This window comes from Strigops habroptila, chromosome 17, assembly GCF_004027225.2.
Source record: "Strigops habroptila isolate Jane chromosome 17, bStrHab1.2.pri, whole genome shotgun sequence".
Taxonomy (NCBI): Eukaryota; Metazoa; Chordata; class Aves; order Psittaciformes; family Psittacidae; genus Strigops; species Strigops habroptila.
This window is the reverse complement of record NC_044293.2, coordinates 4,926,738-4,951,584: the sequence shown is the minus strand read 5'-3', so window position 1 is coordinate 4,951,584 and position 24,847 is coordinate 4,926,738. Positions and strand designations below refer to the sequence as shown.

General features: G+C 47.2%; 1 protein-coding gene across 5 annotated transcripts in view; it reads left to right on the top strand.

Annotated features, from left to right (window-relative positions):
• The window catches only part of ARHGAP32 (Rho GTPase activating protein 32), a 190,219-nt gene that overhangs the window by 150,037 nt on the left and 15,335 nt on the right, over positions 1-24,847 (top strand). For 4 of the 5 annotated variants that reach the window (XM_030505266.2, XM_030505268.2, XM_030505267.1 and 1 more), the window contains 4 exons: positions 10,991-11,140; positions 21,071-21,173; positions 22,108-22,252; positions 23,322-23,404. In XM_030505266.2, the coding sequence (XP_030361126.1) occupies positions 10,991-11,140; positions 21,071-21,173; positions 22,108-22,252; positions 23,322-23,404 (481 nt within the window). Of the gene's footprint in view, positions 1-1,117; positions 1,286-10,990; positions 11,141-21,070; positions 21,174-22,107; positions 22,253-23,321; positions 23,405-24,847 lie in introns of those variants that run through there. The other variant, XM_030505270.1, reaches the window with a different exon arrangement.

The window sequence follows — 24,847 nt, the reverse complement described above, 5'->3', positions numbered from 1 at the left end:
GTCACTGTACAGCGATCTGTGTCGTTTTCCTTTGGTTTTAACAGCAGAACTCCTGGAGAGTTTGGAATTGAAGGGGTTTCTTTTTGATCTGATCAGTGCCACCACAAACTGCTTGTTGATGGCCACTCAGGGCGGGACGGGGTGTAATTTCTTTAGTGCTGTAATTAGGTTAACAGGACGGACACCTGAGGTGCAGTGAGTCTGGTCTGCAAGCCTGGACCAGCCTCCACCAGAGTGCCCAGGCATGCTCTGTGTCCCTCCCTTCCCTTTGGACACTGTGCCTTTTAGCATGGATTTGAGGATTAGCAGTGAGACCTGCACCCAAAGAAGGGCGCAGGCGTACCCCTGACCTCTGCAGCCCTCACCGCAGGGTTCTGCTGTGGGTTTGGGGGTGAAGGTGCAGTTTAGGAACAAGGAAGCTGTGGTTAACCTGGAGCGTGTTTCCCTGGAGGTGCTCCCAAGCTGGAAAAATCATAGAATCAACCGAGTTGGAAAAGACCTTTAGGATCACCAAGTCCAACCGTTCCCCAGCGCCGCCAAGGCCACCACTAACCCATGGCACTGAGGGCTTCGAATACACAGTTTGTGAACACTTGCAGGGACAGTGACTCCAGCACTGCCCTGGGCAGCCTGTTCCAATGCCTGAGCACCCTTTGGGGAAGGAATTGTTCCTCATCTCCATCTAAACCTGCCCTGGTGCAGCTTGAGGCCGTTTCATCTTGTCCCATCCCTTGTTCCTTGGGAGCAGAGACCAGCCCCCTCCTGGCTCCATCCTCCTGTTGGAGAGAGCGATAAGGTCCCCCCTGAGCCTTCTCTTCTCCAAAAGAGAGAAGAGCACGATCCATCCCCACAGCAGGGGCTGAGGTGGGTGGTGCTGAGGGAAACCAGCGCTCTGCCGGGGCTGTGTTTGCCCTCTCAACCCTCGGCGGCTGCCGGCCCCATGAGGCGGCCCGGCGAGAAGGGGCCGGCGGCGCCGCCGCCGCACCTGAGGCCGCGGCCGTGCTCCGGCGGCGCATCCCGGGGCCGGGTTGTGGAGCCGGCGTGGAGGGAGGCACCTGCGGGAGGTGGAGCCGGGCGGCGGGGCCGGCTCGGCCGGGGAGGGGCCTGGCAGAGCCGCAGAGGCGGTGAGCGCCCACCGCACCGCACCGCCGGGCCGGGGAGAGCCGAGCCGAGCCAGGCCGTCAGCGGCTGGACCCGTCGGTGCAGGGACCCCGGGCAGGGACCGCGGCCTCGCCCCGGGCAGGACGCAGCGGGGACAGCGGCGGAGCGGCTCCGGGGGCTGACGGTAGGAGAGGTCTCCTTATCCCCCCCTCGCCTCGGGTGAGACGCGTCGTGTGTCCTCGGGCTCCTGCGCCCACTTGTTGCTTAGTAACTTGCAGGTATTTAACGTGTGGGTTCGGAGGATTGGTGGAAGGGGTTTATTTCCTGGTGATGTTGCGGAGCAGGGACGGTTTGGCGCTTGGAGACCCCCTGAGCTGCACCCAGCGATGGACATGGATGTGTCCTGCACAAGGAGCAGAACTGTTCTTGCGCAGGGGCAATGCCATGGAGGCTCTCAAATGCTTCTGCTGTGGAGAGGGAGCCCGGGATCATGTTTTTAGCCGGATGAAAAGCATACCCTACATTCAGTAATGACGCTGTCTCACCCAGCACTGGTTGCGGACCCAATCGTGAGAGAAGATCTTAAGGGATCTGTGCCCTTGGGCAGGTTGCCTGGATTGGCTTCTCTTGCCAGCCAAAGGCTGATTAAATAAACGCCACGTACTTTCCCCTGCTTCTCCCCATGCTAATTTACTTGTTTCCCTCTTACTAATCTCTGGCTCCAGGTTTCTATTGCACCTTTCTTCTCACTAGGTCCATAGTTGTAAACTGTTTTATTGGACTTACTTTAGGGTCATGGGTGTGTAGCAAGCCAGAGCTGTTAAAGGGAGCCTCTTTCATGTCTGGGATGATTTGTGTGAGGATTCCCACCCAAATCCCAGAGGAGAAGGAATTTCAGCTTGCAGCCCCCTCCAGCGCAGCAGTCCCGCATGCCCCTGTGAGATCAGGGATTCCTGCTCAGATTTATACCCAGCTCCCAAAGAGGCAGCTGACAGATGGGAACGGCTGGAATTTAAATTTCAATAGATTTTTGCATATCACTTTATCTTCCCCCCCCACCCCCACTGGCACTCGGAGGACATAAGATGCATTCCTAAGTGTTAATATTACTGATGCTGTTGTTCAGGAGAAGGGGGCTTCCTGTTTAAAAATGCCAATCCTTTGTTTGCTGGAGCCCTGGGGCAGCGAATGCATGCTCTGGAAAATAACATTCCCAGGGAGAGTAGTTACTGTGATCATAGTAGACATTTTGCAAGTAGCCATGCCTTGTCTGTTCCTATTTGTTCACAAAACCTCCTAGAAGCTACAGTCCATTTTAAAGACTAAATGCCCTGCAGGATCTTATTCTTTATGACAGAGAAGGCAGGAGGCCTCCCCTTTCCACTCTTCCCTGACCTCCTTTGTTCTGGGCACCACACAGGAATGATGAAAGAGCCTGATTTGAAATCAAAGCTCTGGCTGGTAAGATAAAGGAGAAGAATAAAGCAGACAAAGCAATGCAATATCTGCATTTCTAAGTCTTAGAAAGCAGATTTCATTTGCCTCAAATCCCCAAACAGATTGGGCCCAATTTTTTTTTCCATAAAGCTTTTGTACACTTCTTCAGCTGCATAAGGAGGATGTATGGGAAGATGCCATTTTCATCCTCTTTAAAGCTACTGATTCCTGCTGGTGCTGCGTAAGGTGACTAACGTGGATGAGGCTCATGCCTGTTGTCTTCAATAGTTTCCACTCCAGGTGCATGGAAATTTTGCTTCCAAAGGCAGAATTGTCTCATGCACGTGTTAATAGCTAAAGTATAAATAATTCAGAAAGTCAAGGTTGTGAATAAAAAGAACCAGAACGATGCCAATCTTGGAAGAGGAGGTCACTGTGATTCGAAAGTAACTGGTCTGGGCTGTAAACAGCTGCCCTCTGGCTACTGAAAATGGAGATCAGCATCACCTCGGAGTGAAGGGATTGGGAGAGCAGCCGCAGCGCTACTTGTCCTACTGGGAGTACCACATACTTCAGAGGAGCCTGTGCTGAGGGTTGAGGTAGTGGCTGCACTGTGTGGCTTAAGAGAAGGGAGGTAGCGTGCTTTGACCCGAGCCTCCTCCTTATTCCAGCTGGATTGCTCATCTCCCTTCCTGGTGGGATGAGAAGTGGCTTTCCAGGGCCTTGCGTAAGAGCAAACACCCTCTTGGTCCAGGATCGGGCTCCATCTGCCAAACTCCTCGTTATTCAACTTGTGTTTGTTGATTCATGTCAGATCTCTTTACATCACTCGCCTCCTCCCACCACCCAAGCTGGAGCGTGCTGCCGTGCAAAACTGGAGTAACTGGACTGCCGCAGTCACTCTGGTTATCCTGGTTCAGCTGACGGCAGGATGGGGCTGAAGCGTTGTGTTTGAGTGACTAGTGAAGGCTCCAGGCTGCACGCCTGTGTCCAGAGCATTCGATGTCATTCAGGGTTGGCTTGGGTTACTGTCAAGCTTTTGGAAACTCTCCTGCAGTACTGCTGCTCTTGGTAGCAGAAGCGGAAATGGTGTGGGTGAGGCTCAGCAGCATCGTTCAGGCTGTTGTAAAGCCTTTTGAGCAAGGGAGGATACTGCATGCAACATGGTGTTTGAACGAGGCAGGGCAAAAAAGCAGTTTGCTTTCAAATTTCTGACTTCTCTGAAGCCGTGGCCACTGTAGACAGGACAATAAACGTTTGGTGTGGGTAGTATGAGAAGGAGGTTGGGGTCAGACAGTAAGAAACTCCATCTGTAAAAACAGAATCATAGAATCATATCCAGCAGCTCAAGTAATCACCAACAGAGAACGTGTGGCGTTTTCATCACTGGCAACTGTTGAGGTGGAGAAACTTCTGGCAGCCACCTAATGGGTTAGGTGGCACCTTGGCTCTTGGTTTTTCTCTCCTCTCTTCCTTATTTACAAGTATCTGTAGAGTATCTAATACACAATTAACCTGGTTGATCTTGACACTTGGTTGTTGATGCTTACCTGGTTGTCCTTAATGCCGCTGCACTGCTTGAGGTTCAAGATAAGAAGTCTGCTAACCACTACCACCTTTCATGAGATACAGTGCATCACCTTTGGGTTGTTCTAAAATGGGGCTTCTTCTCAAACTATACAAACTATGTGTTAGAGAGACATTCAGGTTACAGTATCATATTCTCTTTACACATAGAGGTTTAGCAAAACACAGTGTGAATGAAAAAGAAAGACGTTCCAAGTGTCTTGCCCATTTTCTCCTAGCTCTGCATTTCCCAGTTTGCTCCCTTGTCTCCCAGTCCTGCTGCTGGCTTTGTGACCTTCGTGTCACCTGAGCTGCTGATGCTACTGCCTTTTGTGCTACACACCCTCATCTTTACTCTCTATTCCAGTTTTGGCCTCTGATAACTTATTTCCTTAACTTCGCCCCATCTATTATCATTTCCTCACTTCCCTGAGCTCTTTGTGTCACCTACCTGAAGCCCATCCCTGCTGTGATTTCTATCTCCCAACCAGAGACTGCTTCCCTCAGGGTAGGTGCACTTTAGGGAATTAATTTGGCAACGAGGAGCATGGAAAGAGTTTTTGCCATTGTAAACAGTTCCTGGTTCTTGTCTGCATTGACATAAAGAAACTTTCTGCACACACTTCAGGCTGTATATACTCCTTGTGTGTATCCTTACAGGTGTGTGCTTTGAGTTAAATCAATGGTGCTGAAAGCAGTCAGTGCTGCTGGTGAGAAGCTGTTAAATTTGCAGCCTTCTGTCTCTGGAGGAGGGCTGATTAGACCCAAATGAAGCAGAACCTGACAGAGGTTCTGCATGAAAAAGCACCAAGTGAGTTGCCAAAGCTGGTCCGTCTCCAACTAACCAAAATAAGCCAGTTCTCCAGCTTGAGCCAAAGGCTGGTGTTGGCAAGGATGAAGGAGAGCTTCTCTTTGAGGAGATTATTGCTTCCAGACGCTGCCCAAAGCATGGCTCCAGAAGCCTGGGCAGATGCAAGGATGAACGTGGCTTCTTTGTTACTAGACTTTGTAAGAACAGCACCATCACTTTGCTCTCCATGTACATGGTGATAGCTGGAAATCTGCACTGCTTCTTGCCATCATAGTTAATTTTAATGGTTTTTATCTAATGACACTTAAATCGATCACCTTTAACCTATTTCATGACTACTTATAACACAAAGGCCAGCTTTAACTGATGTCAGCCTGGCACAAGATAAGCACTGCAGCCTCAAAGAGCATTTTTACTTTTCTTTCTCTATAGACTAAATCACTAAGCACACATTTATGAAGGTTATTTTTAAATCTCTTTCTGAAAATCTTTCTGACCAGTGAGGGAGTCTGGTGCAGAGATTAGTGCAATTATTGATGTGGTGTTGGTTGGTACTTCTTCAAACCCAGCCTCCTATTCAGGGTCTAAAGGATGGTGCTTGGTGGTGCGTGGTTCCAGATTCTGGTTGGGATTTTAGGGCTGTATAAATAAGCTTCCAAAATAGAATCTGCTGTGGCAGGAGGAAGGGAGGAAAATGTCTTGTTGCTAAGGAACATGACAGAGAACTGGGAGATGTGACTCAGTTCTTGGCTTCATTTAACTTCTCTTCAGGAAGATGTGGATCCACAGAGCTTGTCTCTCAAAGTGTGAAGCGATGGGTATTTACTGAGGTTTTGAGAAGATGCGGTGTGGGGAACCAGTTGAACTCAGTCCACTCTCACAGTTAAATGTACTTCCAAGTGTCTGCAGCATCAGGAGCACAGGGAAATATGTGGCAAACCAAACCTGGCTTCTCATCTCCTGATTCCTCTTCTTCAGAAGAGTCTGTTGCTGCTCTTTCTCCCTCTGTTTAATTTTAGAGGAGGATGGGTCCTGAGGACCTAATAGCCTGGGGAAACGATAGCTTGACTTGCTGCAAATCTCTCTTCAGAGAGGAGGGATTTGGCTTTTGGTTTGTAATACCTACCTGTAGCTTTTTCTATGCCGTCCCCATGCTTTTCCCAGCTTTGATGTTGTGACTGGATATCGCAGGTTGTTTGTCTTTCAGCTGTGCAGCCACACGTGTTCACATTCCTGACCTTAGCACCACGTTCTCCTCACACAGCTGGGTTCTGTGGTCTGTAAAATCATTGCTAATAATAAGAGAAACACAGAAGAATAGGAGAAATAAAGCTGGCCGTGTGCTGGGGCAGCACACACCCTCTGAGATTTTCTTTCAAAGTCAAAGTTTACTAACCCTGTATTAGAAAGTGTTGTCAATTTCAAATCTAACATATTAGTGGTAGCAACAGGAGATAAAGCAGGTGTTCTCTGTTTGTTTAGCATGGGTTTGGTTTCCCTTGGCAAAGTGTCCTATGGGAAGCTGCCATTATCCTGTTCAAAATACAGGACCATACGCTGGATGGGTGCCGAGCAAGCACTTACCTTGCACCATAAATGTGCGAGACTTGAAGTGTGTTTTGTTCTTGGAGCCTTTGTTTCATGGGGTTTTTCTTACTGAAAAGGAGAGGAAAAGGCAAGCACAAGATGATTTGGGGGACACAGGAAAGCTTTATTTATTAAAAGGCTTCTCCTGTTTGTTCGCTATGATTCAAAGCCAAGGAGTCAGGAGCCAGTGCTCTCTTCAGAGAATCGTGGAATGGTTTGGGTTGGAAGGGACATTAAAGCTCATCCAGTTCCACAGGCAGGGACACCTTCCCCTAGAGCAGGTTGCTCCAAGCCCCTGTGTCCAACCTGGCCTTGAACACTGCCAGGGATGGGGTAGCCACAGCTTCTCTGGGAAAAGTCTGTGCCAGCGCCTCAGCACCCTCACAGGGAAGAGCTTCTGCCTCAGAGCTCATCTCAATCTCCCCTCTGGCAGGTTAAAGCCATTCCCCTTGGCCTGTCCCTACAGGCCCTTGGCCAAAGCCCCTCTCCAGGTTTCTTGTCAGCCCCTGTAGGTACATTCCTGACCTAACCCAAGAATGACATATTGTGGCCAACAAGAGTCATGCAAGTACCTTAAATCAGTTGATGCTGGCACATTTCTCCATGAACAAGCTTCATAAAGTGCGTTTTCAGTCTGGGTATTAGGCTGAGCAGCTTTTGCTCTGCTTTTAATGAAGTAATTGTTATTTAATAGTTTTTATCAGAGCCAGGGGAATCTCAGGCATCACTTCTACTACAAAAGCTTGGTGGTATGACAGCAGTGTGGTTTGATGGATGAATGTTCCTTGGGGAGGTACAGCCTATGGCAGTTGTCCAAACCCACAATAAACTACCTGGCACCAATATTCCTTTTCCTTCCCTCCCTTCCCACCATATAAAGACTTTGGCCAGTGTAGTTATGTCAGCCAAGGGTGTGAGATTTCTTCTCACTTCTAATAGACAGAGTCGTGCCAGCAAAGCTTCACAAGGAGTCCAACCTCAGGTGAGGGGTTTTTGCAGCCAGTCTCACTATGGAGATGGAGAACTTGTTGCTGGTTCAGGCCCTGTTACTTATCCAGACCTGAGGACAATCAGCCCCTGGTTCTTCTAGGAAAGCCTCTGTTTCTTGGATTGTAGTGGTTAAATCCAAGGTGGAAAGTAATATGGATAAACGTTAGGATTTGTGTTGAGTTTTGTTTGCCTTTCAGTTGGTAACTGTTGTCTCTGACTACAGCAACCATTTAAAACTGGCCTGTAGGAATGCTGCTTTATCTGAATTTACTTCTGAATTCACCCAAATTTACTTCTGTGACACTTGTTGTACAGCTCACGCGGAGACACAAGCTGTGAATGGTTCAGATGTATCATATCCCCACTTCATTGGTGGGACAGTAAAGGTAGCAAAGGCTGATTATTTTATCCAAGTCTCCTTAATTTGTAACAATTTTAGATCTGTTTCTGGTCTAAACCCTGTGCCTTGAGACCGTCACTTCCTTGTAGTCACTAATTCTGGGTTTCCAAGATCAGCACGTGTGGATAGGACAGGAGCAGGAGAGCACCACTTGTTGCTGCTGGTACCATCACCAGCAGAGGTTTGACACCAGTGTTCTGGAGTAGAAAACATCTATTCTGCAGAATTCTTCATAGCAACCTTGGTTTTCTGGTGCTTATCCAGAAACTAGGGCTAGAAATTAAACCTCTCTAGGATGTGTTGCTAGTTTGGGGATCAGATGATGATAGAAAGCATTTCCCTTTTGTTTGCTGTTTGTTGGCAGGACAGCATGCCTGGGGACAGCTTGTCCTTATCAGACACCTCCTTGCTTTTTTGATCTTCTTTTTGTAACCTGTCAGCAAAGAGATGACTGCTTGGATTGTCTTGCTGTTCTCCTTTTCTTCCCCACCCAGGAGAAGCTGAACTCCTACCAGTGAATCATTCCTGCGTAGGTATAAAGCTCTGAGGTTGCTTTAGCCTGAGAAACTCTCCTACAGAGCAGGCAGTGATTCAGAGGAGAGCAGTGCAGGAAACTGTTTAACCAAGGAACAATGCAAACTTTTGGACAGGCTGTGGATCAGGGAATTTCTGGTTAAGGAACCTGCTCAGGCATTGCCCTGACGATGTTCTGGACACTGATGCAGAAAACAAGATGATTATTTTAACCTGCACTGTGTGTCTTAAAGGCAGAACAGATTTATTGTGGTTTAGAACTTGGCTCTCCTCTCTGGTTAGTGATCAGTGCCAAGCAAAGTACATCCGTGCATCCTGGGAGTGCATCCCTTGCACCTTTTCCTGCTTTTAACAACCAAGGTGACACCCAAAAGTCACTTGCTGTCCTGGTCACCAGCATTAGTAGAATTTCTTCAGTGCTGGACGGCATTTTTGTCCATTGGACTCATTTTTCATTATGTGGAGTAAGATACTCCATGAAGAACTGTGTGCAGAGTCTGTGAAATCATTTGAATGAACAACTATGTATTACTCATTGCTTTATTTGTCTCTTTCTTTGACTGCTATAAAAGCATCCATCTCAGGCCTAACACCTCCAACTTTGACATTCCCCCCAAGTCAGGATGAGACCCCCATTTGGGGGATGGCTGCCCCATCCCTGGCAGTGTTCAAGGCCAGGTTGGACACAGGGACTTGGAGCAACCTGCTCTAGTGGAAGCTGTCCCTGCCCATGGCAGGGGACTGGAACTGAATGAGCTTTAAGGTCCCTTCCAACCCAAACCAGGCTGGGATTCTATGATTTATTCTTGAGTAGGGCTGATAGGAGATGATCAATGATCAGTTAAAGCCCCCATAGCCACAGACTGTGATGCTCAATGCTTGTGTTTTGTTAAGTGGTTTGTAGTTGATGCAGACATGGGTTTTGTGGGAGATTTTAGGATTTCAGGTGTTCAGATGTATTTGGCTGCTGCAGATTGTGGTGGTGCCACAGCCAAAAAGCAGAACTCTGCTCACATAGATAGAAGCATGTTAAGGTCAGAAATAGAGGGACTGCATCAATACCTGGTAAAATAAAAGGGGAAATACTCAGCTGTTTGAAGGGATTAAAACAACTCGAAGCCTGTGGTATAACCTTGTTCTTGGGACAAGGTTTTTCATGGTGTCTGTTTGAAGAATACCCTCTCTGCCAGTACGAAGCATTACCCCATAAACCCCAGGTTTGCTGAGTCCCACATCCAAAGCTGCTCACTGAGGTTCCAGTTGTGTGTGTTAGCGAGGCGCAGTGACCCTGAAGAGATGCCCCTTTGTCACCAGGGCTCTTCGTTGCTTTTGTGGTTTGTTTGAAACAGCCTTACTCTGCTGGAACCTGATGACGGGGCTCAGGGGTTTAATGCAGGTGAAATACAGGGTTGTCTTTCCTCCCTGGGATCTGAGACAGGAGCTCAGGAGAGGGATTGCTGGTGCTGCAGGTGCCTTTACAGCTTCCCAGAGCTGTAAAGGCTTCCTCACAAAACAGCACAGCCTTTTCTACCCAGTGATTTCTTCTTTTCAATAGAACTCTTCTGTTTTTACCTCACGTACACAATGGCGCCTTTGTTGGGGAGGCCTCTCAGCCTCAGGAAGAGACGTTGACATCCAAGGGCATTGTGCTGTGTCCCATTGGAATGCTCAGCCTCTCCTTCCAATCTGCATGAGGTTATTTGTGTCACCCACTTCTGCCCTGTGTGACTCCCCATATCCTTCCACTGTGGATTATGCTCCTTAAGGGACTGGATGGTGTTAACAGGGACCGATTTCACCAGTGTAACACAGAGCCCGTGTGGCGATGCGTAGAGAAACGGAACAGGAGGTTTGGAGGGACAGCTCTCTTCTGTTTGTAGGCTTCTTGTATTTATTCTGGAGAGGATAAACTGCATCCCTTCAAGTCAGCTGCCTTAGTTTGCTGTTAAATCAAACAAAGACAGTAATGTTTTCATCTTGCAATGGCTTGAGAAGACTCAGAAAGCCCTGGAATGGAGCGTGCGTCCGCAGCTGCAGCGAGGGCCATTCACACTGCAGGTGTGCTGGAAAGGGCACTTCGAGCCAAGCGTTCTCCATGTTCAGATATTATTAGTCACTCATTTGTTCTGGAGGCCCTTAAGACCACTAGAATCAGAGTAACATGAGAGTAAAGTGAACGCCAGTGCATTTCTTTCTGCTTGTGGATTACAAATCATGTTGGTCAATGCACATGAGATTACCGGCTTTGTTGGTTTAGTCTTTTTCATTTTTCCAGCTCTCAGGTGCTGCTCACTGTCCAGTATTCCATTTAAGATCCTTTAGGACTTTCCCACCTGAAGCTGCTTCACTGATAAATGCATCTTTGTGTTCAATTCTTCTCCTGTTATTTCTGCACTAGCACCAAAGCCAAGTCTCTGTTTAGTACCGGACCTTGGAAAATCTGTAAATGATTGAAATTAATGTCACTGTAGTTCTTGCTTGCCCTGTAGAACATGTTATGCTTGGCCTTGCCTGGCTTGAGAGCAACCTAAACTGAAGTATTTTCCCTGTATTTTGTTGTGCAGTGTCGAAAAAGCACGGCAAGCTCATCACCTTCCTGAGGACATTCATGAAGTCGCGCCCAACCAAGCAGAAGCTGAAGCAACGGGGGATACTGAAGGAAAGGGTGTTCGGCTGTGACCTGGGGGAGCATCTTCTCAACTCTGGCCATGACGGTAAGAAACACTCCATTCTTGAGTTGGGAATCTTATTTCAGGGTGGTGGTAGCCAGTAAAGGGCTAGTTGGGGCTAGCAGAGAAATGGGTAATAGAAGAGAAGGCTCCGGGGAGACCTTAGAGCAGCTTCCAGTGCCTAAAGGGCCTACAAGAAACCTGGAGAGGGGCTTTTTATAGAGAAAGTAGGGGTAGGATGAGGGGTAATGGAAGGGGTTAGATTTAGATTAGATACAAGGAAGTAGTTCTTCCCTGTGAGGGTGCTGAGGCGCTGGCACAGGGTGCCCAGAGAAGCTGTGGCTGCCCCATCCCTGGCAGTGTTCAAGGCCAGGTTGGACACAGGGGCTTGGAGCAACCTGCTCTAGTGGAAGGTGTCCCTGCCCGGGGCAGGGGGTTGGGACTGGAGGAGCTTTAAGGTCCCTTCCAACATAAACCAGTTTGTGATTCTAGTAAGAAGCAAGTGTGGTTGATGTGGGAGTGCTGGAGCTGCATGGAACCACTGGCAGTGAGTTCTCAACCTTTCAAAGTCTCTGAGTAAATAGTGAATAACTACTATTTTATTTTTTTTTTTCAGGGAAATAGACTTTATTTTAGAGTTTATTTAGAAATTAGACTTTATGTGTCAGTGTCAATGAGTGATTAACTGGTGTGTTAAATCCATATGTTTCTCTGACTCGGTACCTTGCAGTGTAAATCCTTCCTCCACCTTTTCCCTTGGTTTCACAAAGCCTCCAGGAGTTAAATGAGCATAATGTTTCATCACAGCTTCCTTTTCCCTCAGCTTGTCAGGGTGAGTTTTCCGTAGCTCTTCTCAGTCCCTTTCACCTTCCCATCAGCAGTTTAGGGAGGCAGCAGAGAAGTTCTGTCCTTTCCAAGGAAAAATTACACTGTTGTTAGTACTCCTCCTTGGATGAACTTTGCTTTCACGTGCTCTTTCCTACCCTCTCACTTGACATCTCGAGAAGTTGGGGAGGTGTCTGCATTGCTGTGGAGCAAACCCAAGACAGGAATTCTTTCATGGTTCGCATGGTTTCACATGGTAACAGCAACATGCACTCCCTGGCTTCACGTGAAGTATTTTACTACCAGTTAGTGAATAACATGAGCTTGTTCTTACGGAATTGGGGCTGTAGCAGGGCTCACTGGCTTGTTAACTGGAGCCAGTCTTTATTGCTGGGGCTTGAAAAGCATCAGAGAGCCAGAAACAGGGTGGTTTGGAGGCAGAAACAGACAGTAACCCGTGGAAGAACTACATCAGGGGTAGGTAATTCACACCACCGGGTAGCTGTAGAGCTAGGTTTATATTCATGCTGTGGGAGCAATCTGGGAGGGCAGGAGGCATGACAGCAGAGTGAGCTCATTCATGGGAAGGAGAGAGTTCTCTTTTTATCCCTAACCCTCCTCCTGCCCATTTTAGTTAGGCACAAGTCAGCAATAACTAAAGCTTTTCCCTGCCCTCTGTGTTGACTTCTTCCCCTGCCTTGAAGGGGTGTGCACTGTATTTAGCATTAAAAGACACATCCTGAGCTGAAGTGGGTTGTTCTAAGTCCACCAGAGGCTCCTGTCTGACAGTCTCTGGGGACCTCACGTCTTCTTCTGGTCACTCCACCTACCATCACATGGGCCTGAGTGACTGCGACTGCGCAGGGCTGATGAGGCCTCTTCATCTGAGAAGCTGCCAGTTGCTTTCACCCTTGAGTTACTAACTCTTTCCTAACTCCCTGGAGTGAAGCAGTTCCAATTTGGATGCTGCTAACAGGGGCATGTCTCCTTTTCGCACAGCAGGGTTGTTTTTGGGTGTGATTCAGCTCTCTGACCTGTATTCCAAGTGATGTAATCCTGGGATTGGTTTTGTGGAGATGTTGCTGGGTTCCTGTGAACCAGGCTCCATGCATAAGCAGCATTTTAAGATTCCCTCATTCCGTAGCATTAATGTTGCTCAATCTTAGAGGCAGCTGCTGAACGGGGATGGAGATACCACAGCAGACCCTGCGAGGAATTGGAGAGAGCAAAAAGCCCTGCTTCCTCACCTCATAACCAAGTAGTTTTATAGGAGCACAGTGCTTGAAATGAGCAGCAAGGTGTTCACATGCTCCTCAGAAATGCAGTGTTGAACCAAACTGGAGTTATGTTCGGAATTCTGTTCATTACCAATGTTGGGAAGCTGACAAAGCCTAAAGAGGGGCTCTTCATTAGGGACTGTAGCGATAGGACAAGGTGTGATGGGTTTAAGCTGAAACAGGGGAAGTTCAGGTTAGATATAAGGAAGAAGCTCTTCCCTGTGAGGGTGCTGAGGCGCTGGCACAGGTTGCCCAAAGAAGTGGTAAATGCTCCATCCCTGGCAGTGTTCAAGGCCAGGTTGGACAGAGCCTTGGGTGACAAGGTCTAGTGTGAGGCATCCCTGCCTATGTCAGGGGTTGGAACTGGATGATCTTAAGGTCCCTTCCAACCCAAACCATTCTATGATTCGATACTGAGGCAGCTAGCTCCCAGCTGCTAAGCTGGGAGAAGAGTGTTTGTTGTTATGTGTCCATGTAACCAGGAGGGAATTTACAGGCACAGGGGGAATGTGTGACCTGCTGCATTACATGTCTTTCTGTGGGCTCAGAACTTGCATCTGCTGAACCTTGGGGTTGGGGTGGTGGATGATGCATCTGCCCAGGGAGTCTCTCCTCAGGCAAGGCAGGATGAATGGAGCAGGTAGGCTGGTGCTGCTGCTGCTGCCTTCTCATTTTTGGTGAGGATACACTTTGTCATTTTGGTAATTGTTGTGTATGGATCTGAGAAGTAGCACCATAAGCAGGTATGGGGTAGAAGGTAAGGGTTTTGACAAAGGTTACCCATAACACCAGTAGGGACTAGTTAAAACTCTTTGTCTGCCTGATGGTTCATGTTGGGGATTGTGGTGATTCTTGGGCTGGCAGTTGGAAACAGGCCATGTCCTGGGCTTTGGATTTGGGTGTGGTTTAGGGGGTGTTTTTAATTGCAGTGTGTAGTGTGCCGACACTTTGAGCTCTCTGAACAGTGATGGAGCCATTCCGTGGTCAGAGCCGTACTTCCACACAGTGTGAAGCAGTCCTTTCCCAAAGGCCCTTGTAGACAAGGTAGCAGTGAAGGGAAGGAAGCCTCATTGTCCAGCCTGTTAGAAGAGGCTCTGAGTCATAGGCAGGTCACAGGCTCGTTTTCCAAAATCGTCTGGGTTCCAGGCTGCTTTGGGAGATGGGAACCAGGAGCCACGGTGCTCCCGGGCTGGGCTGTACATCCATGTGCTGCTTCCAGCTCTGTGCTTTCGGGTCCTCTTCTCTGTCCCACAGCAGTGCCTTGCTATGGGCTGGCACCTGAAGGAGTAAAACCAATTTTGACCTGACGGATTTTTGACCTCTCTGTTGGGTCTCAATCTAGCAAAGGTTGTGGTGATGCTCCTCCCTTCAAGTATGTTGGTTAGCGCAGCAGCTCTCCAGCTGGCTCAGGTCACCCATGGAGCCTGCCTTAAGAGGCCCATCTCCATTTCCTTTTAGTGCCTTATCCATTTGTTGGCTCCTTGTGGGTTTTGAATTGCTTCCACTGCCAATGAGGTGTCATCTGGAAGCAGACCAGGTTGAGCAGGGAGTAGTTGTTTCTTCATCGGCCTGAGAGATGTTCCCAGCTGGTTTGGTGCTGCTGACACCTAACAGGCTGGTTTGGTGTATGGAGCTGTGAGATGCTCCGTACATGTGAGATGTGAGATAAGAAGGACATGGAGCTGTTGGAGCAAGTCCAGAGGAGGCCACGAGGATGCTCAGGGGCTGGAGCACCTCCCGTATGGAGACAGGCTGAGAACATTGGGGCTGTTCAGCCTGGAGAAGAGAAGCTGCTGGAGACCTCACAGCAGCTTCCAGGGTCTGAAGGGGGCTACAAGGATGCTGGAGAGGGACCTTCATCAGGGACTGTAGCAACAGGACAAGGGGTGATGGGTTCAAACTGAAACAGGGGAAGTTCAGGTTGGATCTAAGGCAGAAGCTCTTCCCTGTGAGGGTGCTGAGGCGCTGGCACAGGGTGCCCAGAGAAGCTGTGGCTGCCCCATCCCTGGCAGTGTTCAAGGCCAGGTTGGACACAGGGGCTTGGAGCAACCTGCTCTAGGGGAAGGTGTCCCTGCCCATGGCAGGGGGTTGGAACTGGATGATCTTAAGGTGCTTTCCAACCCAAACCAGTCTGTGAGTCTATGCAGCAAATTCAGTGTTACCTCTGGCTCAGGTAGAGGCCGTGTTCCCTTTGTAGGTAGAGAGACTTCCCCCTCCCCCCCCCTTTTTTTTTCCTCTCAAAGGAAACCAAATAGAACTTAAATTTAGCTTGACCCCAGTTAGAAAGAATTGTGCTTGCAGAGGATGTGTTTGTTTAGTGTGGGAGCTGGTGAAGTGCTGCATTGCAGCATCTGTGCCATGTCCTCATTTGTGCCTCTGAGTATTTCGAAACAGAGCGCTCCATGGCTTCAGGTTGCCCAGAGAAGCTGTGGCTGCCCCATCCCTGGCAGTGTTCAAGGCCAGGTTGGACACAGGGGCTTGGAGCAACCTGCTCTGGTGGAAGGTGTCCCTGCCCGTGGCAGGGGTTGGAGCTGGATGATCTTAAGGTCCCTTCCAACCCAAACCAGGCTGGGATTCTGTGATTCTATAAGAAATAAAATGAGCACCCGGTGACAGTGCAGCTTGTCGAGGGTCCTCCAGTGTTACCCGTCCCTTCGAGCCAAGCCCTGGCTGCAGCTAAAGTGATGCAGTTACCTTTGATGCTAATTTATTGCAGATTTGAGTATAGGGAGAGCACTGTGACCAGAACATGAACACAAGGAATGAAATCTTGGGCAGCATCTTGGCAGGGATCTGTAAAGACCTGGTTCCCCTTAGCTCAAGGGTAAGGTTCGTCATCTCTATGTTGTCACTTTGGTTCCTACTATTAATTTGAGGAGTCCTTTTTACTAAAAATTTTCATGATAATAAAAGTCTCCCTGGCTGGCTTTGGGTCTTTGCCCTCTTGATTTGGAATTCGGGACAGCTGAGTCTTAGTATTTAGTTTATATGGATGTTTTACTCTTAGAGGGTAAATGCAACCATTTTCCCTTTTCTCTCTTACTGCTAGAGAGTGAAATTGAACAGGACAAACAAGAAGTGAAGCAAACTTTGCTGGAAAGGAGAAAGTTATAAATATTTACAGATTTGTTGCTTTTTTTTCCTTTCCTTTCTTCAAACAGTGGATTGACTTGTAAACACAAGGCAGGTCCTGGAATCCAAGAGCTCCCCAGTTGTGAAGGCGCTTGTGATGTCCTGGACCACAAAGGGAATTGCTTTGCTCCAAGATTTTTCGCTTCAGGAAGTACTTTGCAGAGCTTCCATCAGAAATAGATCCTGAAGCTTTATTGTAGACTCATGGAATGGTTTGGCCTGGAAGGGACCTTAAAGCTCATCCAGTTCCAATCCGTGCCATGGGCAGGGACAGCTTCCACTAGAGCAGGTTGCTCCAAGCCCCTGTGTCCAACCTGGCCTTGAACACTGCCAGGGATGGGGCAGCCACAGCTTCTCTGGGCACCCTGTGCCAGTGCCTCAGCACCCTCACAGGGGAGAATTCACTGGAGCTCCTTGGTAAATCCCTGTGCTTTACCTGTGTGTTGTGGGTGCCTGGATGGGTCTGATCTGGTGTCGGTACCTCTGCACACACGAGCTCGTGTAAGGTAAAACCAGATCCAGAAACCTTGCTAACAGTGCAATTGTTGACCCAAATTTGCAGATGAGCACGTTCCACTTCCTGCAGATGCATTCTCTGCTACACAGACTAGTTGACCACACGTTGGTACTAATAGTTTTGAGCTGGTTTGGGCAAATTTCCAAACATAACAGGCACTGTTATTGCTTCACTATCTGAACTGCTGGAACTCAAGATTGGTGGGTACAGGGTTAGCATTACACGGGGTCCCCGTGGAGAATTCCTTGTTTGGGGGGGAAGCACTTGCAGAATTGCAGGATTGCTGAGCAGGCAATACAAGCTTTTTCAGTGGAGAAAAGAGACAGTTTCGCCCTCTCCCCATCTCTTTTACCCTGCCTGCAGCCTTGAGAAGATAAATTCTTTATGCCTGAGTGACCCAGAGGACAGTAGGGAGTTGAAAACGTATTTGCATTTCGAAACACTCTAGCTGTAGGGGGAACAAAGGTGGGGAGGAATGTTGCAGTCCGTGCAGGAATTGCGTGTGCTCTTCCTCTCTCGACAAGGTGGATGCTTTTTCCTCTCTCTTTTTGTAGTAAGTGTGATCGATTTAAACAGAAAACACTAGCACACAGTAGTCTTGTGTATTGGTACTATCTTTATTCCATTTGTGGGTATTTGGTATTAAAACCATAAAAAGCCAGCCCCAAGGAATTGGACAGGGGGGTTGGAACTAGATGATCTTAAGGTCCTTGTGTGGTGTCAGCTCTTGGAACCAGCTCTGGGTTTACAGCCCCCTCTTCCATGATTGAGCTTTCCCACTCCAAACAATGCCTGTCACCAGGAGATAGCACAGCTTGTGATAGCAGCCTTGGACTTCATGCAACTCAGCAGCAGCGTGAAGAATTCTAATGTGGGAGCATCTTGAAGTTTGCTGTTTGGTTGGGTTTTGTATTCTCTCTTACTCCTGGTGATTCAAACGTGGGGACATGGATTTAGGAGTGGGACAAAAGTCCTTAGAGGAGAATCTTGACAAGGGACACCTGCCACCAGAGCAGGTTGCTCCAAGCCCCTGTGTCCAACCTGGCCTTGAACACTGCCAGGGATGGGGCAGCCACAGCTTCTCTGGGCACCCTGTGCCAGCGCCTCAGCACCCTCACAGGGAAGAGCTTCTTCCTAATATCTAATCTAAGTCTACGCAGATATTAGCATGTGGTGGTCCATTAACCAGCCAAAAGGCCTGGCCCGTGCAGCAGGTCACCTTATTTCTGTAAGATTGGGCAAATAGCACAGCTTGAGGGGAGGCTTCGCTCCCCAGGCTGAAAAAATAGTGCTGGTTCCAGCCACATACCAAGAAAATTAAAAATAAACCTAAAGCAAGCCTCCCAAAACCCAGGGAGGGAGCATGACAAAAGATTAAAAAGGAAAAAGTAAACCTAAGATAATAGGAAAGGAAATGTGCCTGATTTCAAGATGAATCAAAATGTTCTTCCGAATGAAAGCCATAAAACTTCTACTTCCTTTTAATGGCAGAAAATGAGCCAGTTAACAAGTCCTATAGGAGATGCAATAAACCTTTCAAAGCAGCTGGGAGATGCTCAGGAATGTGTTGGATAAATTCCTTTAGCTGCTGTGGTGATGCAATGTTCTCAGGTCTCCTTTGTCGATGCATCCACGTTTCCAACCCTTTGTGCTTTGGTTACTGGCACTACCTATTATTGAGGGAGGGAATGTGGGAAGGTGATTGATTTTGGAATGGAAGATGTGCTCAGATTCCCATGAAGAGGTGGGCATTCCAATGTAGCACCTACCCGTGGATTTTAGCAGCTCAACCAGTGCCTCCACTGTAGAGGGATTATCTGGAGCCAGTGGCTGAAAGAATATTGCTCACGGAAGGAATAAACCCAACTGCATTAGCACAGTTTTGCTACTTGCCTGGGAACATGGAATTAGAAAGGGCTTTGTGCTGGGTTTAGCAAACACAGATACTAGTTCTGGTGGGCACTGTTTCCTGAGCAGAGATTATGGGGGCTGGAGGCATATTCTGTATGTTATCCTGTGCTGAAATGGCTTGTTTGTGGTGGTCATCAGGAACCGGGTGCTGAGCTAAGACAGGCCTTGATGGCTCTTGATATAGACCACATGTGTCATCAAGTCTGGTTGGTAGAATTGCAGGAAACCACAATAATTAACTAACATTAGTGGAATTTTAATGTAGATGCTGCTACATCCTGTGAGAAGAAATCCCCACTGTTACATTTCTGATTGGTTTGGGATCCAGAAGCTGCAATTGGGCTCTGAACTGGCAAGTTCCCTTAGGGATTTATGCCACAGGCAAGGAGAGGGACCTGAAAAAGTCACAACCTGATGGCAGAAGCCACTGTAGGTGATAGCATTGGAACACTTCACTATTGCAAACTCAAGTCTCAGCTTGTGCTGTCATCCTGTCATTACATTCTGATGGTAACAGACCGGTCCCCTGCAGGTGTGTGTCTATACCTGTAGATAAGTATGTAGCTGGAGAGCTTTGGGACTCAAAGGGCAGAGGAGGTTAAACACACATGTAATTGTTAAACATTCAGAACTCAGAACAATCAAGTCACCATTCCAGCAAAGGCCTTCAGGTATAACTATACCCCTCCTTGGACCGTAGTCACTTCTCCAACCATGCAGAATTCCCCCAAAATATCCATGCTGCTGGCATGATATATTTAGCTTAAAGAACAGCTCGTCCTGGTAACCAGATTAGGAAATGCATAGAGCAAGCCTGCTGGAGCTTTTTCAGTGTCTATTCATTATTCTAACTGGGTCCATGATAAGTAAGTGCTTTGGGAAGCACGTTGTAGGTGCTGCATCCCTCACTCTTCCCCCTGTTGTCCCTTGACCTGGTTCACATTGTCACAACAGGTTGCTGCTCAGCTCAAATACCATAAATACCATGCAAACACTGTTCTTAGTGTGCTGTTTGTTGACACAGCTCCATAAACCCCAGGAGATGAGGCCTTGGAGAGGTGCATAGCTCTGGAAGGTCACACACACAGTGTGTGCATCACCCTTCCCGGGCATTATCAGCCTCCTGGTAGGAATTGGGCAGGAATGTGCTATGTATTTATTTGCTTATGTATTTATTGCAATGGGGAACCCTAACAAGATTCAAATGTGGATTGTTAAAGTCTTTGGGATTGTGCCCTTTAGTATGGGTCTTTCCTCAGGCTGCAGAGGGGAGAGCACAGAGCATCTGAGTGCAGAAGAATAGACTCACAGATGGCATTTGCTGCTTGATGTAGGGGGATTTGCCACTTGACCTATTCAGAATCTGTGTCAAATTGATCAGACCTGTCATCTAACCTGTCATCTAACGTAGATCAGCACAGGAGCTTGCGGAGGAATCCACAGGGATCTGCGCTTTTCTCATGAAGGTTTGCTGATGCTCCCAAAAGCTCAGTTCGGATTTTCTTTCTGTGTTCAGGGCAGTTTTATCTCCCTTTTATAAAGTGATTTGCTCCTCCTTCAGCTTCCAAGGGTGGACAGATAGCTCCAGCAGTGGATGCTGCATGAGGCTGAGAAGTCAGCTGGAAGGAATTGGTTGGTGAAGCGGTTTGAATATTAACTTGACACCTAATTATATCCTCTGGGCTTGTTCTTTCCATTCTGTCATAGCCTGGTTTGTCTGCAGCTTCTGTGAGTGGGGTACATCGTGTAGCTTCTAAATCCAGTCACGCTCTGGTAGGCATTGGGGGGGAAATGATCAGTTGCAAAACCTAAAACTGTCCTGGCTCTGGTACAGAAAGTAGCATCTCCTTAATGTTTGCATTTGCTTAAGCCAAGGGGTAAAGTGTTAATCCTGTATAGATTTGAAAACAAAAGAAATCTTTGGCTAATATTGCGTATTTACTCAATATTGTAGCTCTCCTGGAATGGAATTCAATGCCATGGTTCTTGTGGGAGGTGTGATGGGACCTGCGCTGTCTCTGCTCAAGCAGAGACAGCGCAGGTCCCATCACACCTCCCACAAGGTGGTCAACCACAATTGACTTTGTTCAACCTGATTCACATCCTGGCATTTCTTTAGAGCAAAGAAAACCTCTGACCGCTTTCCACAGCAACTCCTAAAGTGAAATTTCTTACAGACTTTCTCCTCTAAGAACTAAAGAAAGAACTAAAGCGATAGCTCAGCTGGGTTTAGTGTGTGGCATCTGACAAGACCACAGCCTGAACTAAGACTTTAAAAACACGCTCAACTAACCAGCCACACTTGCTCCTTAGTCCCACAGGTCCTCAAGAGCTGCACTGAATTCATTGAGAAGCATGGCATTGTGGATGGGATATATCGTCTGTCTGGGATTGCATCCAACATCCAGAAACTACGGTAAGGGCACCACATCTGACCCACTGGGATAGGCTCTTCACCCTCTGGTCTGAAGCAGCAGAGCCCTCTTCTGTCCCCCAGTCTGGCTTCTATGACACAGCATTGTGTCTAGGGGAAGGCAGGAGCTGCTTCCTCATCCTGTAAGGGGTGTAGGGGTGATGGCTGCAGTTACAAATGCACCTGGTGCCTTGGACACAGCTACAGATGGGCTCCATTCTGTCGGCAGAGAGGTGAGCTCTGTGTTTGAGCTGTGCTGAACGCACATTTTGTCTTCTGGGCTACAAACTGCCTGGCTTGGACAGTGGGAGAGGCTGGGGATGCTGCCACCAAGCCCCTGACATTGTGGTTGCAGTGTAGACAGTTGATGAGCAGTTTTGGTTTACAGCTTAAAGCCCCTCGTAGGGAAGCGCAGCTTCATTGGGAGCAGCCGTGTTCTCGCAGCCCCTGCCAATCTGTCTTCCTAATTCAAACCAGCACTTTCCATGCACATATTCCAGCAGCTCAGCTTTTATTTCGTAAATGTTTGTGATTTGGGTTTTCCTCTCTCTCCAAAAACCAAGGGAATGCTCAGGGATTTTCTTCATGTGGTTCCTGGCTCCCTTCACCCTGTAGCAGAGGCGTCTCCCCAGGGAATTTCTGCTTTCCATGTGCTGATGGCACTGCTGGTGGGCATTGCTTTCTCATTTTGATTTCCAAGCCTTTGCAATGCAAAGGGACAGCAGCTTTTCTTCAGACCTGGGCACTGTGCTCCACCAGGCAGCCCCCAGTCACAGTTAAACCTTCAGGTTGCCTTTGTGCTTGTGGAAGACATGCTCAGCCTTTGGGAAAAGCCCTGTTGTAAAACTAACTGAAAATGCCTTATTATTTGTGCTGGTTTTTCTTTACATCTCTCCTTTCCAAATGCCTTTGCCCATTTTTCTGTTCTCATTTCCAGCCACGAGTTTGACTCCGAGCAGATCCCTGACTTGACAAAGGATATTTATATTCAGGACATCCACTGCGTGGGCTCTCTCTGCAAACTGTACTTCCGTGAGCTCCCGAACCCTCTGCTCACCTACCAGCTTTATGAGAAGTTCTCGGTAAGTACTGGGCAATGCCTTTGGCTTTCCACTTCAGCTCAACTTCATCCACATGGAGAAACACTGAAGAGGATCCATCAGGAAGCTGAACCTGTCTTACATACACCTTTCTTTGTCTTACTTCTGCTTAAGTTGGGGTTTTCAGAGAGGTGAAATCTGCTCCCCCTTTAGGTTTACTAACATGTGCCTTTGTCCCCTGTGCCACACCATCTTAATTCCACTTGTGAGGCCCCAGGTTGAGGCTATTGGGACATAAGTAAGAATTCCCCAATTGGGACATAAGTAAGAATTCCCCTATTGTTTGCCATCCCTCAGTGATTACTTGACCATGACTGGGATTAGAAGCAAGCACTATTTGGAGCTGGACACCCTCTGTAAGGAATGGCTCAGTTGTTTTAAAAGTGATGATGTACAGCCTTGCTAGAAGGAGGGAATGCAGATTTCTCTTTCCAGTCTCACCTGTAGTATTAATTGCTGCCTAATTCCTGCTTCTCTGTGTGTGTCCAAATTCAACATCAGAACAAATTGATCCATCTCCAGCTCTGTATTTTTGTCACTGTTTATATACACAGATAAAATAAGCCCCAAAGCCCAGGCAGTGCATCTAAAATTACTTGTTTTGCACCCACGTTATACAGGTAGCTTTAAAAACAATAAATCCCCCAATTCTTTCCCCCTTTTTTCATCCCTGTTTCAGAGCACGGAGGGACCTTCCCCACCTCTTGTTCTCTTTTGAACATCTGGGCTGAAGGGCTCCAGTTTAAAGTCTGATTCTGAAAGCCTTTATTTCAGTTTTCGTACTATAGGTACTGAGGTGCCAGCGTGAGTTGTCCTGAATGGTTGGACTTAATCTTAAAGGTCTTTTCTAACCTGTTTGATTCTGTGATGCTATAAAGTGGCCCAGATCCTGATGTACTTGACCTTTCTCACATTATCTGTGTGCTGCTCTGTCCCCAGAAGGTAAAGACCAACACAATCCACCTCGCTGCTGCAGAGGCCACATGGATCCAGATGATGTGTCAGGTATTGAGTCTTATTTGCAGCTAAATCCCTTCCTGTCTCATTCCAGGATGCTGTTTCTGCTGCTACAGATGAGGAACGGTTGGTGAAAATCCATGATGTCATCCAGCAGCTGCCCCCTCCTCACTACAGGTCAGTGTCACGATAGATGGGTTCTAGCTCAAAGTTTGCTCCTTAGCAAACATTGTCTCCTCTGCATAGTCTTATTTGCCTGCCTCGGAAACTATGTTTGGATGCAAATACAATGTTGTAGTAGACTAATTATAATATGGTGTTTAAAAAACACCAGCTGACTATAATATATTCCAACTTATTATTATTAATAACTAATTTGTGAGTTATTGTGTAACTCACAAATTAGTTACTAATTTGTGTTATTAGAGGTGTAAGTAATTGTGTTTAATACTCAAGGACTTGTTAATAGCCTTGAGTATTAAAAGTTATGGTAAACAGGCCTTAGATACCAAAAAGATGGTGGTTGGTATTAATAACTAATAGTATATGATAATGAGTCTTTTAGTAACTAAGTATTGTAATGGGGTGTGGTAAGTTCTCTTCAACAGTTGTGTATTCTAATGGCTGGCTGCAATTCCTAAAGTTATTTGGGTGTCGATAACTACTTATTGTGTAAAGAATGATAAGCAAGCAACAAGATAAAGTAAAGTAAATCAGTGCTAATTTGTGCTAATATATGTTAATTTATCCAAGTAACTGGAAATGTACTTGGATGAGGTGATCTGGTGATCTGGCCCTAGGCAGGTTTATGCTAATACATTGAAATGAGGGGATCTGGTGATCTTGGTTTTGGTTTTTTGTTTTTAGCTCTGTGCAGATTTATACATGTGCATGGGAATTTCTGTTAATGATGCTAATTTATGCTAATAGCTTGAAATGGAGGCCTGCTAATTTCGTGTTCTGACTCTATGCAGATTTATACAGAAATATTAAATTTTCATGTTAATGTGTGGTAATTTATGCTAAAACTGAAAGGAGTGGACTGGCTAATTTCGTCCAAAAGAGCCAATGTGCTCTTTTCTTCTATTCGGATGTATGAAGATTTATGTTAAGGAATTGTAATTTATGCTAATATATTGAAATGAGGGGATCTGTTGATCTTGTTTTCGAGTTCTGTGCAGCTTAATGGGGTATGAAAATGTTATGTGTTTATGATTAGATACTATGGCTACTTGAATCATTGTAATGTATGGTGGTTCGCTGGACCATTGCAGTGCTGTTCCCGAGTGGTATAACTGTCTCATATGTTATTTTAATATCAATAACTAACTCTATGGGCATTAGTCTGAACTAATCATTGTTAACTAATGTGTTATAAGCTATAAATGTGTGTGTTAATGTAGTAGCTGATACTTTGTGTTGACTAATGGTAATACTTTATATATGTTAACCAAGGGGACAGGGCTTTGAGGGGGACGTTCTCACGAGTGATCTCCTTTTCTCTGGTGCATTCCACCTTTTCCCTAAAATGACTCTTCATTTTATGGGGGTGAACAAAGGTGTTTGACTTGGATCTCATGCGTCCTATGTGTGTGGTGTAGCCCTAGACCAGAGAGAGGA